General features: G+C 32.8%; 3 protein-coding genes across 5 annotated transcripts; 2 read left to right on the top strand and 1 right to left on the bottom strand.

The window, feature by feature from the left end:
* Nucleotides 1–31: 31 nt before the first annotated feature.
* On the bottom strand, nucleotides 32–4,616 carry LOC103489274 (homologous-pairing protein 2 homolog). 2 transcript variants are annotated; one of them, XM_051091085.1, is made up of 7 exons: nucleotides 4,453–4,616; nucleotides 4,294–4,319; nucleotides 3,596–3,863; nucleotides 3,397–3,467; nucleotides 3,098–3,286; nucleotides 2,938–3,030; nucleotides 32–627 (listed from the first exon to the last, which is right to left on the bottom strand). In XM_051091085.1, the coding sequence occupies exons 1-7, from the start codon at nucleotides 4,595–4,597 to the stop codon at nucleotides 622–624; spliced, it is 798 nt and encodes a 265-aa protein (XP_050947042.1). In that variant the 5' UTR covers nucleotides 4,598–4,616; the 3' UTR covers nucleotides 32–621. The 2 variants fall into 2 exon arrangements, with proteins under 2 accessions (XP_050947042.1, XP_008446584.1); XM_008448362.3 differs by lacking the exon at nucleotides 32–627 and having other exon boundaries at nucleotides 2,544–3,030; nucleotides 4,453–4,615.
* LOC103489273 (uncharacterized) lies at nucleotides 385–2,314 on the top strand. The gene is made up of 5 exons (XM_008448361.3): nucleotides 385–570; nucleotides 734–837; nucleotides 930–1,101; nucleotides 1,221–1,343; nucleotides 1,424–2,314. Exons 1-5 carry the CDS (start codon nucleotides 385–387, stop codon nucleotides 2,138–2,140), a joined length of 1,302 nt encoding a protein of 433 aa, XP_008446583.2. The 3' UTR covers nucleotides 2,141–2,314.
* A 6,819-nt stretch (nucleotides 4,617–11,435) lies between the features above and the next one.
* Nucleotides 11,436–15,334, top strand: LOC103489267 (aluminum-activated malate transporter 4). 2 transcript variants are annotated; one of them, XM_008448355.3, is made up of 7 exons: nucleotides 11,436–11,615; nucleotides 11,754–12,123; nucleotides 12,230–12,367; nucleotides 12,451–12,717; nucleotides 12,830–12,966; nucleotides 13,043–13,189; nucleotides 14,102–15,334. In XM_008448355.3, exons 2-7 carry the CDS (start codon nucleotides 11,754–11,756, stop codon nucleotides 14,759–14,761), a joined length of 1,719 nt encoding a protein of 572 aa, XP_008446577.1. In that variant the 5' UTR covers nucleotides 11,436–11,615; the 3' UTR covers nucleotides 14,762–15,334. The 2 variants fall into 2 exon arrangements, with proteins under 2 accessions (XP_008446577.1, XP_050947043.1); XM_051091086.1 differs by having other exon boundaries at nucleotides 11,505–11,615; nucleotides 11,749–12,123.
* Nucleotides 15,335–16,996: the final 1,662 nt, after the last annotated feature.

The following is a 16,996-nucleotide window of genomic DNA, read 5'->3' on the forward strand; positions in this document are numbered from 1 at the left end:
TGTTGACTATTATAAACGTGATTGTCGATCATTAAGAGAAGAAATTAGTACATTAATTTATTTTCACCAATTGTAGATCTCAAATCTTGAAATTTATGGTATTAAATAAAAAAGTGATTTAGAGGACTATCTAGAAAAGACCCAATTCAAAATAAGGCAACTTGGTAGTTGATGAATTAGAAAAACTTAGATCTTTTCAAGTCATTAAAGTCTAAACCTGTTATATACTTTTATGTTCCTTTTGAATTCTACCTGGCGTCCACGTGGCTAACTCTTATAATTCACCTATTGACGTGGCTGTGTATTTTAAAGCCGCTTTCCCTCCATGAAAGGAGAAGTTGTTCGGAGTTCTCCTAACAAAGATCTCTCAGAAACATTGGAGTGATGGGAAAGAAACTTGATGCACTGCTGGGAAGAAGCTTTAAGACCACAAGGTTCAAAGCTCTTGTGAACTTGGCCATATCTCGGCTCGCTGTTCTTGCAAACCAACGCCAGGTCAGGTCCTCCCAGGCTCGTTCTGATGTAGTTCAGTTGCTGCAGCTTGGCCACCATGAGAGAGCCCTCTTTCGTGTAAGATTATTTGTTTTTCTTGTTTCATGCTTTTAAAACTTGAGTTTGGACTTAATAACATGCAAGCTCAGGGAAATTCAACATCATAATCTTTATGGGCTTGACACACATAAGGAAATATTAAAGAAACATTAAGATGTCCCTAATACTAAGATTATGACAGGTGGAGCAAGTTATTAAGGACCAGAAACTGTTGGATGCGTATGCTATAATAGAGAGTTATTGTGAGGTTGTATTGGAAAGAATCAAGCAACTTGAACACCAGAGGTTGGTAAATGAAGATGCAAATTGTGCACAACCATTGGTTTCTCTTTGCACTGACTTATGATTTCATTTTGGGTTTGATTCTGAATATGTAGAGAATGCCCAGAGGAACTCAAGGAAGCAATTTCAGGTTTGATTTTTGCATCTTCAAGATGTGGGGATTTCCCAGAGCTTATAGAGATTCGTTCAGTTATTACCAATCGTTTCGGGAAAGAGTTTACGGCTCGTGCTATTGAGTTACGTAACAATTGTGCTGTTGGTCCGATGGTATGTTATTTTATGATTTGTTCTTATCATTTCACTTGAAGCACTGGTGCTTCTGTTCTTATGCTAATGTTCCCTTGCTGTTTTCACTGAACGATGTGGTAATCTTGGGGGGTTTTCAGATAGTACAGAAGCTGTCAGCTAGGCCAGCAAGCTTGGAGATCAAATTGAAGTTACTTAAACAAATTGCTTCGGAACATGGCATTACTTTGAAAGATTTGGAGGATTATGAAGTTTCAAGTGAGGTATGGTGTGTGATTAATGAGATTGAAAGTAGCAACCCTTTACAAGTTTGAGTTATTGAATGCCTATAAATTCGATGCAGGAGAAAGTGGTGGTTATGGCAGAAGAGAAGAAGGAAGAACCACAGCAGGAAACCAAAGTGGAAGGTGTTTTTCAGATTTTACCTGAAGAGATAGAGAAGGACAATCGGTATGCTGATTCGATGAGAGGAAGAAAGAAGTACAAAGATGTGGCGGATGCTGCTCAGGCAGCATTCGAGTCGGCTGCTTATGCAGCAGCTGCAGCAAGAGCTGCTGTTGAACTCTCTCAATCTAAATCACTTGATCATGATGACCTGAGTAATCTGAGTCCAAAACCAAGAAAATCCACTGAAACTCTTGAATCCAAGAACACTGAGAAAGAAATGAACAAGGAAGAAAGTGGAAGTACGTCTATAGAAGAGGAGAGTGAAAATGGAACAGAATTGAAGCAGCCAGTCTCTTCTTCTAGTTCGGAAGCCGGGGATGCTAGTTTAAAGGAAAATGAGATTCCAATTGAAGCAATAAATATTATCGAACTGCTGGAGAAGGATTTGGCTTTTGACGAGAGTGATGTTGATGCTGCGAAAGGAGAAAGCAGCAGTTCAGCTACTGAGGAGAGGAATTTGAGCTTCGAGTCTCATGAGAAGATGGAATCAGAGTCTGCAGAGATCACAACAAACAATGAGGAATCTGATAACGATGATACTGCACAAAATATAAGCATAGGTAATGAGGCTGTTATAAGGACAATAGATGTCCGTGGGCACCGAGGAGCTTGAACATATTGTACCTTGATTGACGTCTGTTTAAAGATAATAAATTTTGTAAGTAGAATTCGTTTATTTTAAGAACCTTAAGGCTTGATATAGTGTGCAAATGTTTAAATTGGTTTTCCTGATGACTGAATATCGATTTTTTGTTTGTTGAAATGGTATTGAAATAGTTGGATTTTATTTACTTTGCCCCTAAAGGTATATAAAATTCTTCTCTTAGGGATTCATCTAGACATCTCAACTATATTGGTACAGTGGTACAATTTTGGTAACTTATAATCTATTGAACAATAATGTAACATCGCAGTTTCCTCCTCGTCTATCCAAGGTATGGAACACTGATTTCCTTATTTTCCTCTGAAATGAAAACTTATCGGGCACCCAAGAGGCTAAAGGCTGTACAACATAGTGCAGATAAGAAATAAATCTTTCTTCTTGAGTTCATTCAACAGCAGAGAACATTACCTCTTCTATTGCACAAGTATTATAAGTTTAGTTCACAGTCAATTGAGGGAAAGTATCTCACTGACCATGTAAATATTAGTATAAGGTAAAAAAAACATTGTGAAGGAGGGCAGTTTCTTTACTCAGCAGTATAGTAAATAAATGTTGCCTTCAACTTGGGATGAATCAACGGAAAGCAATTTGGTGAGTATCCGTGATACAAAAGCAAAGCTTTAGGCAGACAGACTCTACATGTATTTGCCTTTACGAACGGATTGAATAAAGAAAAGTAATATAAGCAAATAATTCTGCTCTTACTTACTATAGTTGGACGCCCCAGTTTATGGTGTCACTCACTTACCCCTGGGCCTCTTTCGATTTTGTGGTAACATATCGCTAAATGACTGCAAGTTCACGCCCACATCTTCATCGTATTCGATGCCAAGTTCTTCCTGCAAAAATAAAAAGTAAGTAATCTGAACAACTTGAGTAAAAACGGGGACAAGCAAAATGACGAACCTTAAATTCTTTTAAATCCTTGGGTGAGTTCTCAGTGATAGCATCCCATATATCTTTGAACATCCTTTTTCGCTTTCGCCACTGGCTTAATTTCTCAGAGTATATCTGCTCAATTGCTTTGCGGTCTTCTGGGCTCACCAACGTTACACCTCTGCGCAATACTTCTAATTTGTCTTCCAATTCCTTAACCTGACAAGCATTTATCAAACAAGTTACTTTTCAGACATTAACAAGAGATAAAGGTAACAATATCACTGATCAGAATAAAGTCACAGCTATCTGATTTAGCGTCCGTCTACCTCCTTTCTGAGCATAACTTCCTTTTCCCGCATTTGTTCCAGAGTTAAGTTTGACTGCAATGTTCGGATTTCTGTTACAAAAAATCACGTTGCGATTATTTTCATTTCTCGAAACTTAAATACCATAACTGAGACGGCTCAAGTGATACATAACATTTACATCATTGAGGGCTACTTGGAAATTTCCTAGTGTCATTACCTTCCTCAACCTGACTAATAGCCTTTTTGTGCTCGTCTAGATGTTTCTGCAGTTTGGCGTTTGCTTCCTTCATCTGAGTAAGTTCCTCACTGTTGGGGATCTGAAATTGGTCTTGCCGAGCGATATATATCTTCTGCTTGCCATACTCCTTGAAAGAAATCCGTCCAGTGTCGGCGAGGGAATCCAGTGCCTTTTGCACCGCCGTTTTCTTGAGATTGAACTTTTGTAATGAATCGGCTGCATTTTGGGAGTTCAGTGGACGATTTTGCTGAACAGAACAAAAATATGGCACATGCCTTTAGACAGGAAAGCACAAAAGGCCTCGCCAGAGAATAGAAAATGATAGGACTGATGCATGAGTTTCATAATGAAACTGAAAACACAATAAACATCGAAATGGAGATCCACAGAAACAAATCGCTTCTTGAGAAAATAACATGAGTTCTAAATAGTGTGTGTTCGCCAACACTCAATCGATGAAGATCGAAGTTCTTCTATGTACAAATTAGGGTTACAGCTAAACAAAAGGATGGTATAAGTACTACACAGCGCAAAAAACTTGCAATCTTCGCTGCAATAAGCGCAGAAGAGGGAAAACGAAACTACACACGCTTGAAGAATAGCAAGAAAACAAAAGAATTTGCAAACGCTCAATGGATAAACAGATAAATCACGAAGCACGGCGATGAAACAAGTACCTCGTTTACGAAGTTGAGCACGATCGCTGGAAATTATAGAAACAAAGTAAGATTGAAGGATATGCAACATTGAAGACATCATAAATCCAAAACTGAAATCAAAATTGTAAATAGGAATTCATGTGAGCAACAGTTCAAAAGATCGATGCAAGTGTTCACCTTCTGCGCTATCGGATTTGGGAGCCATTGATGGATTAGAGTGAAGAGAAATGGGCGGGAAACTTTGCCTAGTGCTTTCCCTGGCTTCTTCAAGAAGCCGAAGTGCAAAATATAGCCTTAATATATATAACACACTCACACACATTGCTTTCCTAAGCTTTAGACCTCAAGCGTCATTTATTGACGGCCTCCCATCAATTTATCCAACTGTTAACTTATTATGTAACCATATTTTTCCTCATTTTTTTTAAGGTATTATAATTTTTGTATGTGAATCCAATTGCCCAAGCTTTGAAATCTCCTCATTCTTTACCCTAAATTGGATGGTTAAATTATAATTTATTTTAATTGCAGTTTCGTACGAAATGACACTATATTCTTTTTAAAGTAATTTTGATTCGAGTAGTTGATTTCAAAGTTCATTTTTAGATTTGAATGTTTAGTTGGGTTATGATTTTGATGATCTAATTTATCTATGTTAATTTTGTCAACTAATATAAATAATATATTTTAACAAGTAAACCGTATGATTAAAAGAATTATATATGTCAACTATGACCTATCGTTGAGTAATATGTACCCACTCAACAACATATGTGTAATAATTATAATGTTGGTAGGCGTAATTTGTAGTTGAGGTATAGGATGATAAGTGATGTAATTAAAGTAAAGAGAATTATCAAATATTACAATAGGAGCATCATTCTCTTAAAAGAAGATATATTTGCTATTTATAGGATTATGGACATATAGTTTTCCATTATATGCTAAATGTACATTGTTTTATGGGATGAGAATATGATTTCAAATGTGTATTGATATACTAAACATATATTTGTATTGTTTCGATACATAAATTGACTCACACGAGTATTGAGCAAATGAACACTGCAAAAAGTATGTATATAAGTTATTGTGTAATATATATTATGATTCATTTGTCAAATAGACCATGATAACTATAGAGAGAGTAAATCATTTTGAATATACTTAAGCTCTTTATTTACGGTACACATGTACGATTGGTGGTTCAATTTATGAATCAAAGTCTATGTAATAAACACTATACTTCCATTTTGCTCAAACATGCCACAGCATCCAATTTGAACCGAATCAATTGAAATAGATGGGAACCTTTGATTTTAATTAAAAAAAAAGGTCAACATAGAGGGGTAGCTTGGTGAATGACGTATGAGCGCACGAAGAGATGGAATAATTTGGGTGCTGCTGCCCATTGCGTTGGAGCTGAATGGATGGATGGGCACAGGAAAATTATTAAACATGAAAATTTCAAACTGTAAATATTCATATATATATTTGTATATGAGAAATTTATTATATGAATATTACCTAATTTGGTACGAGATGACAAATGTAGGTGATTCGAATGAAAAAAGTTAGAGAGGAGTTTTCTTTCTATTGTTGTAAGTTGTCTCGTCCAACTAAAATAAGTAAATTATTGGATGATCGTGTATAATAAAACATAATATTTTATTATCAGAGTTGTATATTGGTGAAAAGATTTTTTACTACGATACTAATAGATATTGATTTTTTGGAAAAATAGTCGAAAGTAATACGTGAAAGTTTATTTTTTTTTTCTAATTACTTTTTCATGTCATTATATAGTTTAGCACAATTTACAACATGTACTTTTGTCTATGAGACCTAGTCCATCTTTTTGCAAAGGAACGACTAATTAATATCAAGGTTATGTAGAAAAGTAGTGTGAGTAGTGTTTGGGGAGTCTTATGTCATTGGCATCTTGTGGTACTTTTGGAACTGTGTTCTATGCTTTGGGGAAATATATATGTGATTGTGTAAGATGATGTTGTTATGGTATTTCTGATGACGATGTGTTTTGCGTAATGGCATAGTCGAGTATATATGAGTCCTTTATTTTTTGAGTGTCCTTTTTAGTAAGACTTGTCTGAGGCATACATTTTTGTGGGGAATGATTTTCATAAAGATGTTGTGTTGGACTATGAAACTTACTTGGATTTGACATTTTAGCAAACTATTAGCTGAGCGTAAGGTTTGGAGAGTTGCTTTGTGTGTTGTTTGTTATACTATGTTTTACGCTGGCAAAATATGTGTATCTATGGAACCACTTTACGTCCTCCAGAGATTGATTGGTATGAATATTTGGTTTGAGGTTTTTATGTGTTGTTTTAAGTGGTCGGGGCTTCTCCTGTGGCGTTTCACAATAACTTCTCTTCTTGGGATATTTTTTCCCTAAAGTCGTGGGCGAGTGTGTTTTGTTTATTTGTCTGATAGCTTTATTATCTTGTTTTGTAATGTTGTGCATTGATTTTAGGACATGATGTCTATCTCTTTAGCATGATACATTACATTACTCAATTTGATTATGATTATTTTTTTAACTAGTATGATGCCCTTTTTACAACTTATTTACACTATATATAATTCTCGTATTTTATATTTAAACTTTTGCATTTTTAAACTACTTTTCTTTTAACATTTGTATTAATCTACGAAAACTAAAATATTTGTTAAAAGTAATAAACGAGAATTCGTAAAAGAAAATTATAAAAAATAGCAAAATGGACAAACTTTATGGTAAAATCAATTGTAATAAATTTTTGTCAATTTTTTTTGGTAGATAGTTTGTATTTTTTATTATTTATGAAAAAATCCAATTAATTTTTTTTTTTTTAAAAAAAACCTTTAAGTAACAGTTTACGGCTTTTTTTAATTTTTGTTTTTTAAAATAATAATTTATTCATAATAAATAAAATAAAATAATAATAACAAAACTGCTTATAAGATTCCGGTTATATAATTCAATGCCCAAAATCAGCGGCAACTCCAACAGGAAAGATTCAATTGTCCAATGGCGTCATCGTATCCATCAGAAAACGGCAGCAGCAGTTGAAACGTGGATGGAGGAAAACGATTGGAATATAATAATACAACCTTAGCTTCACCGTCCCACAATAATGGTTCCGATGGCCGATGCGATCCGAAGTGGTTGCTTGTTTTTGTCCTCTCAAACCATGGGAACGATGAACTAAAGATAACAGTGGGAAGATAATACGCATGTAAAAAAATGTTTATGAATCTTTGGAAACTCATTCTAAGACTATTGTTTGATTGGAATTCTGCCAAATTCCACCCAAAAGAAAATGATCATTTTTCAAGTCTTTAATTTTAAACATATATCATTTTGACAACCATTCATAAAAATTTTTAGAAAATTTTAATTTATATCCTTAAACTTTGGGTTTGTACCAATTTAAACCTTAAAATAACTATTATATCATTTTAAATCATGAAATTTGAAAATTGTATTAATTTAAACCTCAAACTAATAATTTTATCACTTTATATCCTAAAATTCGATGAGTGTATCAATTTATAGTACTTTAAACTTATATAAATGTATTAATTTAAACATTCGATTATATTTTGAAAGTTAGTTCAAATTAATGAGTTTATGTATTTGTGGAAGTTTAAGATCTAAATTAATATAACTAATATTTTAGGTTTTATATCGATACAATTTCGAGAATCTTTTGTTTAGATTGATGAAAACACTCAAAATTTAAGAAATAAATTGGTATATGATGACAAAGTGTATTTTAAGCGACTTATGAAAAAAAAATACATAATTTTTTGCTTTAAGGCAATTAAATTTTGTTTTATTCTCTGTGGAACTAAGAATAACAAACAAAATAATAATACAGACGACAAGAATCATAGTTAAAAGATTCCTAAAAATAATGGAAAATTTAAAAAATCATTCATTGTGTGTTGGAAATGATAATACATGTGCGTGGATGTCCATCACATGTTTACCATCAAATATCTCTCTCTTCTATTATTTCCATATTTCAATGAGAGACGAAATTTTTTAAGAAAACCAGAGTAATATTAGATGTAGTTTAGATATCAAAAAAGAAAATTAAATTTTATACATTTTAGTAACAATTTTGTTTTTAAAAATTAAATCTATACGTTAATATTATACTATGTTTTTGTTTAATGGTCAAGGTTTTGGGTTAATTGATAATTTAAAATGTTATTAGAGTTGGTGATCATACAAAGAGATCATGTATTCAAGTCTCTGTATCATTGTTTCCCCTCTAATTAATATTAATTTATATTCTCTGTTATTTTTCCGTGTTTCAATCCCACAAGTGATAGAAAGTACGTGTTAGATATTGTATTAAAATTTCATCCACTCGCTAACTTAAGTAGGTTAATTCATGATTTAAAGCTAAACATGTTACTTTCATCCTCAAGCTTCTTTATTATTTTGTTATCTAACCTTTGCCAATGGTTTAGAAAACAGAGCCAATATTTTGAAAAAAAAAAAGTATTTAAAAACTTGTTTTTAACTTGAAAATTGGCAAATAACTCGACCATTGTACTTAAAATAATAAATAAATCCTCATAAGAAACAATAAAATAAAATGGTTACTAAACAGAGTCATCGATTATTTGTCACATAATCAAATGATTTATTATTTATTTATTTTGTGGAACAACATAATTTTCTAATACTACTGTAAAATTAGAAATTTTTTCGTATTGATATGCATACATGATCATAACAATTGTTCAAAGTATTAGACTCATATTGCACGATATACATTATAAAAAAAGAAGAATGGAGGCAAATATTAGAATAATTTTAGTAAATATAGCAACATTTTAAAAAAAATAAAAATATAGCAAAATATAACAAAATCTACTAATAAAAATTTCAAGACCATGTTGCAAATATTGGTCAGTACAATAGTCTATTAGCGATAAAAATCAATCACTAATGAATTTTTCTATATTTACATTTTTAAACGTTATATACTTAATTATTATTTAAAAATTTATCACTTATTATAATTATCCTTAAAAAGAATATCCCAAAATGTAATTGAGGTAATTAACATTATCGTGTATAATATTTATTTAATTGTTAAAATAAAAGGAGATCACTTTTCAATCAATAATAGCAGCAATAAATTTTCAACTAAACACTCAATATAGGATATTAAAAGAAAATTGATAGGTGCAATAATAAGATATAAATTATAAATTTAAATATTGGAGTCGATTAACTTCAACTTTCTATAACGACTATATAAAAATATTTTTAAATATAATAAATAAATTAAAATTATTTAGGAACTATAACAAAATCGTTAAATCCTCTATGGTTCATTTAATATATTTTTTTATATATTTTGTAAATAATTTATCGGTTTATAATAATTCCTCTGTTTATTATTATCTTATTGGTTTAAATTTATTTTGTTGGGATGAAATTTTGTTCCTTTTGATCCATGTCTTGACAAAATGACAAAGTTGTCATATTCATTCTTCCACTTCGATAAAAGCATTATCTTTTAAAAATAAAAAGTAAACCATTGATTTGGATAATTTTAAATATTGTTTTACAGACACGTGCCATATCAGAATACGTTTTGAATATAATGCGAATTAGTAAAATTACTTTCATCCCTTCATTAACAATAATAATAATGTCACCATCATTGTATAAAAATTCAGAGGTACAAAGTTTAAACCAATGATCTAATACTGGATAGATCAAAGTGACATAATTCAAAATAAATTTAAATTACCAATTTACCATACTTGGCGGGTGATCTCTATTAAATATAAATTAATAGAGATCACTTTTCTTTTTCTCGTTTAGTGGTTTGTATCAAAAATGTTTTTTGAACATTTAAAAGTTTTTTTATTTTTTTATTTCTGAAAGTTCTTTTGGAGGGGTTAAAAAATATATTCTTACAATTAGTTTTGAATAAAAACCGTTGAACTATTAAAAAATTTCATAGATACCATTGAACTTAAAATAAATAAAAAAATACTCTACAATTTTTACAACAAATTTCTTAGCATCCAAAATTTTTATTTAAAACGTAGTTTTAAATTTCCTATGTTTCTATTAATATTTTCAAATTTCTATAGGTTCTAACATGGGTTGATATTTTTATTATATCATAAAAAATCCATAATCACAAAAAAAAAAAAAATGACACTAATAAAAATATAATATAAGAAAATTGTAAAAATGTTACAAAATATTTACGTTTCATACAAAAATTAGATATAATGAATTTTGTTTTTTATGACTAGTAAATAGTTCGTTTAATTATTTGAAAACAATAAAATATTTATTTACTAATTTAAATATATTTTTTGAATTTTTTGTTTTTATAAAATTTTCAGAAATATCTATCGAAATCGAAATTTTTTTAAAGTCAACATTTTAATATATCCACCAACATCGATATTTTAAACTTTGGTACATAAAATTTCACAAAATCCACGAAGTTAAAAAAAAAAAATTCACCTTAAAATATATTAAAATAATAATTAGTCAAATAAAAAAATCTTACACTAATCGATTTATCGGTTATCACTATGTTTTAGTAGTCAAATAATTTTTTTATTTAACAATTATATGTATATTAATTACAACTACAATTATTAAGGTCGGTTGTGTTCGTGATCTATTTTTGTGTGTTCATAGTCAAATAAATTTAAAATCACAATCTTACCTTAAAATTTTCATTTTGATTTTGGTTGGTGAGAAAAATGGTGTAAAATTTGGATTGATAAAGTGTTTTTTTTGCTCAAACATATTTACGAAACTTTTCAATAGTTCGAGAGTATACTTCCAATGTATTTTTTACTCATTTTTAAATTTAAAAGATTTTTTTGAAACTTTTAAAAATTGAAGGATATGTTTGTCATAAAATACTCTAACCATTATTTATGATATATATATATATATATATATATTGTAATTTAGCCTTTATTTTTTTCTTTACTTAAGAGTAACAAAGTACAATTTTCCTTTTCCTCAAAAGAAAAGTGGTATATATTCGAAAGTGGGAAGTGGGAGGTGTCACTATTGGATTGGTTGATGGTTACCTATAAGTCAGTTAAATATTATTTAAATAGTTTTTTTTTCCACGAGCCAATCCGTTGAACGTTATCAGTTACCGTACCCGCGGCTTACATTTTTACATATTATTATTTCTATTGTTTTTCTTTGGGAAGACAACATATTATTTTGTATTTATTAAGCAAAAAAAGTTTCTTACTCTGTCACCGCCAGCCTCACCGTCACCAAATCCCCCTTTCCATCTTCAAATCAGACCTCAGATACGGTGCCGTTTCACTAATCTCTTCTTTATTTGAGTTCCATACTTCATTATAATATATATTTCTTTTTGTTCTTTCCATTTTTGCGAGATCCTGATTCTTCAAAATCTGTGTTTCTCTTTTCGATTGTTGATGAAGAGAAGATGGCAGGAAAATACGGATCAATCCGGCAGAGTTTTCTGGACCAGAACAGGGAAAAACTCTTATCTCGTAAGGGCTATTCCGATCTCGGCCTGAATAGCTACGACGGCGCCGGTGACAATGTCAAATGTCGTTGTTTCCGTACAGTTTCCGATGTGGTCACCAACTTATGGAAAGGCTTTCACGATACTACCGTCAAGTTGTACGAAATGGGCCGTTCCGATCCCCGTAAGTTCTTCTTCGCTGTCAAGATGGGGCTGTCGCTTGCGCTCGCTTCGCTCGTCATTTTCTTTCGACAGCCTTTGAAAGAAGTAGGCCAGTATTCAATCTGGGCTATTCTCACCGTTGTTGTCGTTTTCGAGTTTAGCGTTGGTATGGCTAATGATTTTTGAGTTCCCCCAATTTGAATCCTGTTGCAGATTTTTGAGGTTTTATTGTATCGATTTCTTCTTTAAATGGAATTGTGTTGATTTCTTAGGGGCAACGTTGAGTAAAGGATTTAATCGTGCAATCGGAACGTTATCGGCGGGTGGACTTGCTCTTGGTATTGCAGAGCTATCTGTATCAGCCGGGGCGTTTAAAGAAGTTATAATTGTAATTAGTATATTCCTTGCAGGTATGAGTTCTTAGCGGCAATAGGTATTTTGAGATTATGATGCAACTGGTTCTTGAATTGACAATTCCATTTCATTAATTTAGGATTTTTCGCAAGCTATTGCAAATTGTATCCGCCGATGAAGATGTATGAATATGGGTTCCGGGTATTTCTGTTGACATTTTGCATCGTGTTGGTATCTGGAAGTACATCGTCATTTTTCCAAACGGCGTTTTATCGATTACTACTTATTGGCGTCGGTGCTTGCATGTGTTTACTAGTAAATATATGTATATTACCCATTTGGGCAGGGGAGGATCTACACAAATTGGTTGTGAAAAATTTCAAAAATGTTGCTTCTTCTTTGGAAGGCAAGATCAATTCTATTATTCATTTCTATAAATACGATCTTGTGCTCTTTCTTATGGTTTTTAATCTGTGATAACATGCTCATAACATTACGTTTTTAAAAAAATTGTTCAGGCGTTGTTAATGAATACCTCCAGTGTGTGGAATATGAGAGAGTCTCCTCGAAAATTCTTACATATCAGGCTTCCGACGACCCTGTATATAATGCTTATAGATCGGCTGTGCAGTCCTCGAGCCAGGAGGACAGCTTGGTATTGGTTCTTGCTTACCTTTTGATTAGATGACATCTTACGAGAAGGTTTTACTTAAGGCTCATTGTTTTTGCAGTTGGACTTTGCCTCCTGGGAACCACCACATGGTCCTTACAAGACATTCAATTATCCATGGTATAACTATGTCAAAGTGAGTGGTGCTCTTAGGCATTGTGCATTTATGGTTATGGCCATGCATGGGTGTATTCTTTCAGAAATCCAGGTGATTAGACCTTCTTTTTGCAGTTATTCTTTTGTTGCAGCTGATTTCTTTGAAGGTTATTGTCACTAACCTGTTTAACGAAAGAGATAATGATCTTCATCTCTTGTAAAAATAATGAAGAAAGTCCACTGGGAGACATTGATACTACAACTGGCCTATCGTAATTGTTCATGGCCGCTCCATTGTTGTATAGTTTAGTTGAATTTGACATTTGTTATGACCTGCACGTTCAATTATTGGTATCCTTCAGCTTATTGTTGAAAGCTCCCTTGCGCTTTCAACGAAATGGTTTAGCAAGTGGTCCTTTAAGTGGGGTTGCTTCTGTTATCGTTTAAATCTTGTCTAACTATCGTCACTCTTTTGACTAGATCACCACCGACCAGAATTAAGCTGAAAGAAGGAATTGATCTAATTAGCTTAATGATAACTGTTAATTCTGGGCCAGGACAATTTTTCATCTCTAATCTGGTAATTTAGATGATTGTGGTTGTTATGAAAGGCAAGGGTGCTAGCATGTTACTGATTTAAAATTGTAGGTATATTTTTTTTAAGAATTGTATTTGTATAAATGGGGTTTGAAGTTCAAAGAGCTTTTGCCTTTGAATTCCTTTACCTGTATATTTGCTTAACGTTGCCATTTGAAGCTTCAGCAGCTTTCTTTGATTTTGAAAATGGGGGAGGGAATTCATTATGTATGCACATAACTGTCACGTTTTCACTTGTTTTATAGCCAAGCACGGTGATTTAGATTTGAAATTCTAGAAAGAAAAATTTTGATAGCTACAATTTTGATGATGCTTGGCTGTTGATTCGCTAGCTGGGTGTTAAAATGGCAACAATTAAATATGCTTAATGACTTCCGCTGGGAACCAATTATTATTGATGACTAAATCTAGCATGTTTTTATTACAGGCTCCACCAGAGAAGAGAAAGGTTTTTGCAAAGGAGCTTCTGAGGGTTGGCACTGAGGGAGCTAAATTCTTACGTGCGCTTGGAAGTAAAGTAGAAAGGATGGAGAAATTGAGCTCAAATGACATGCTTTTTGATGTTCATGATGCTGCAGAAACTTTACAAATGAAGATCGACGAGAAATCTGATATGCTGGTCCATTCAGCTAGTTGGAGAACTGGAAAACAGCACAGGGACCATGAAGATCCTCAACATTTTGTTGATGCCAAAGATGATCATAACAAACAGTTGGTAATTGAATCCCTGAACGAGACGTTGGATGCTCAACACTCGAGCATTGGCATCCACCCTCCCATGACAGAATGGGTATCCACAGATAGTGTCTTTAACAAAAACCTGGTTTCATGGCCACGTCTTTCGTTTTTGATGGACACCGTGCCTAATGAACGTGAGGCCAAAGTATATGAAAGTGCAAGCTCCTTGTCTTTGGCAACATTTGCTTCGCTTCTCATTGAATTTGTTGCAAGGCTTCAAAATCTCCAGAATGCCTTTGAAGAGCTAAGTGAGAAGGCAAATTTCAAGGCACCAGAAGAGTTTAAAGTTAAAAGGGAGAATGCTGGTTGTTGGACTCGATTGCTAAGATTCGTTGGCCTAAAAAATTGAGCCTTCATAGGATGCCATGCCACAGTCTGTCTCCATTGGGCTGTCTGATATCACTCCTCTACTAAGTTTGCTAACTAATGCACCTTTCCTACAGTGATGGTTGAATTTGCCACCAGTTTCTTAAAAAAGGTTTAGATCTCAGTTACCTATGCCCTCTTATATTGTTCTGGCAGTTAACTTAAATGGACCCGTCCTATGTAAAGATTAATACGGGTCAGGGGAAATGTCATACACGTGCCTTAGATAGACACTAGAATCTCTTCATCAAAGCTGTTGGGACCATATATGGAAGGGAGCGTCGTACATAATGATATTATTTTTGAGGATTAAGTTTATTAATGCCTGTGGTATGAGGTTACATTTATTTTGCTTCTAGATGTGATGTTATGAGAGGGATTGTTTAGGTTTGTGATGCAACAGTAGGGTGCATCACTCCATGATCTTATATGCTTTGGCAAGCTGATGCCCCTTATATTTGATTGTATATTGTTCTTCTCGTTATTGTATTGTCCTCCCATTCTGTGCGTAAGTAATTGCCAGAAATAGTATAAGATGTTTTTCAGTTTATATAAATTGACCACTTGTGTCACTTAAAAGCTCAATTTAACATTTAATGAACTGTTAAACAAAGGATCATTTTCGTATATTAATCGTCCATTTGTACCAAACAACAATGGGAGAAATGGGATTGAACTTCAACTTTTTGGGATGAAAGACCCTGCAAATTGTTGTTTATTGTACTCTGTCGGTGATGGGACCAACGCCAAGTGAAAAGGAATGGAATCCCAAAAATGTCCCCAAAGGACAAACATAAGAAAAAGTACAAACTTTTGTAGATTATTTTTTATGAGGATTTTTTGTTGGTTATTGGGGATTTTACAGTACAGCACTTTTTTTGGCACTTGGATTTGACGAGATCAATGGTGAACTTCCAATGTAGCCAGGATCGGCTGTGGTGCGATTTATGTGGATCAGCTGGGTGTTGTTCAACTATATAGACTTCACCGGATTCTTAATTACAAAATGAATATGTATGTGTTTCTAGAACTTTGGTACCTGAAGGCTGAAAAGACCATCAATTTTGTTATTTTTTCGGTAGTTATCGCGGCTGAAACCGAGGTAGCATGGATTTCATTTTCTTCTTTGCCAATGTCGGTCTCGAATGGGACAACCACTGTGATTAGCCCAAAAAGTTGGAATTGAAGTCCGAAGTTTACTCCATTCATTATTTGATCCACATAATTTATAGTAATACGATTAAAAAATCCAATTTTATGTTTTATTAACTCCATAGTTTTACTAACCCCATTTCACGGGAAAGTACAATAAAACATTTGTGTTAAAAAGGAGTTGTTTGTATAGATCGAATAAACATTTTGTACTAATTCCAATCATATTACCAAATGTTTTAAGAGCATGCATTCTTGTGTACTTGAATAGGGGTGATCATCAATTGAGTGGCGTTATATTTAAATTTAAAGTGGCACCAATCATCGACTTGTTGGTTTAGATCGATCGGTAGTTGTTGTTTGTGGGACAATCATAGTTATCATTTTTCTCCTTCTATATGAATAATAGTCAACTAGATAGAATTGACATTTCTTAGTATTAAAAAAACGACCACTGACTGTCTATATCACTAAACTGCTTGACCTATGTGAGTTTGGTTGGACTTGATTGCTTCGTTGTGGTCTAATTCACTTAACCCTACTTGAAAGTAAAGGTAGAATATAACATGATTCTTTCCAAATTGGCAAGTTGTGACTTGATTTATGCATGCATGAAGATTCTTCCACTCTCCACCTAACTAGTACTCGATCATATTGGAAAATGGATCTGTCCCGTGAAGGATCGCAATATTACATGCCTTCCTACTTTTTTCTTTTCTTCCACCAAAGAAAAAGAAAACGGGACACACAATAACTATACATTATCAATAATAATTAAACGAATCATCCTGGTAAACCATGAATATTGAAATCATCATGTTTTAAGAATCATTTTAATAATTATGTTATTTCATTGTTTATATAGAACACACCGTTCATGAAATCAAACAAAGAGAGAGAAATTATAATTTTGTAACAAATTACCAACATTCTTTTTCTTTCTATTTTTCATAAATGAGCATATGTTTGTGTATATATACATACTGTTATTTGATCTCCACATTGTTGAACAAAAAAGTTGGTGTTCTTGAAAATAGCTATTACCGAAAATACGTCATATACTGGG

Source organism: Cucumis melo, chromosome 10 (assembly GCF_025177605.1).
Source record: "Cucumis melo cultivar AY chromosome 10, USDA_Cmelo_AY_1.0, whole genome shotgun sequence".
In the NCBI taxonomy this organism is placed as follows: Eukaryota; Viridiplantae; Streptophyta; class Magnoliopsida; order Cucurbitales; family Cucurbitaceae; genus Cucumis; species Cucumis melo.

What these genes read in the sequence shown, in the direction of transcription:
- LOC103489273 (XM_008448361.3), top strand. Translation starts at nt 385, where the DNA reads ATGGGAAAGAAACTTGATGCACTGCTGGGAAGAAGCTTTAAGACCACA. An exon ending in AAGCAACTTGAACACCAGAG is followed by an intron (nt 838 to 929) that starts GTTGGTAAATGA and finishes CTGAATATGTAG; the next exon opens with AGAATGCCCAGAGGAACTCA. An exon ending in ATTGTGCTGTTGGTCCGATG is followed by an intron (nt 1,102 to 1,220) that starts GTATGTTATTTT and finishes GGGGGTTTTCAG; the next exon opens with ATAGTACAGAAGCTGTCAGC.
- LOC103489274 (XM_051091085.1), bottom strand. Translation starts at nt 4,597, where the DNA reads ATGTGTGTGAGTGTGTTATATATATTAAGGCTATATTTTGCACTTCGG. An exon ending in AAGTTATGCTCAGAAAGGAG is followed by an intron (nt 3,287 to 3,396) that starts GTAGACGGACGC and finishes AATGCTTGTCAG; the next exon opens with GTTAAGGAATTGGAAGACAA. An exon ending in AGGATTTAAAAGAATTTAAG is followed by an intron (nt 3,031 to 3,097) that starts GTTCGTCATTTT and finishes TTATTTTTGCAG; the next exon opens with GAAGAACTTGGCATCGAATA.
- LOC103489267 (XM_008448355.3), top strand. Translation starts at nt 11,754, where the DNA reads ATGGCAGGAAAATACGGATCAATCCGGCAGAGTTTTCTGGACCAGAAC. An exon ending in CGAGCCAGGAGGACAGCTTG is followed by an intron (nt 12,967 to 13,042) that starts GTATTGGTTCTT and finishes TTGTTTTTGCAG; the next exon opens with TTGGACTTTGCCTCCTGGGA. An exon ending in GTATTCTTTCAGAAATCCAG is followed by an intron (nt 13,190 to 14,101) that starts GTGATTAGACCT and finishes TTTTTATTACAG; the next exon opens with GCTCCACCAGAGAAGAGAAA.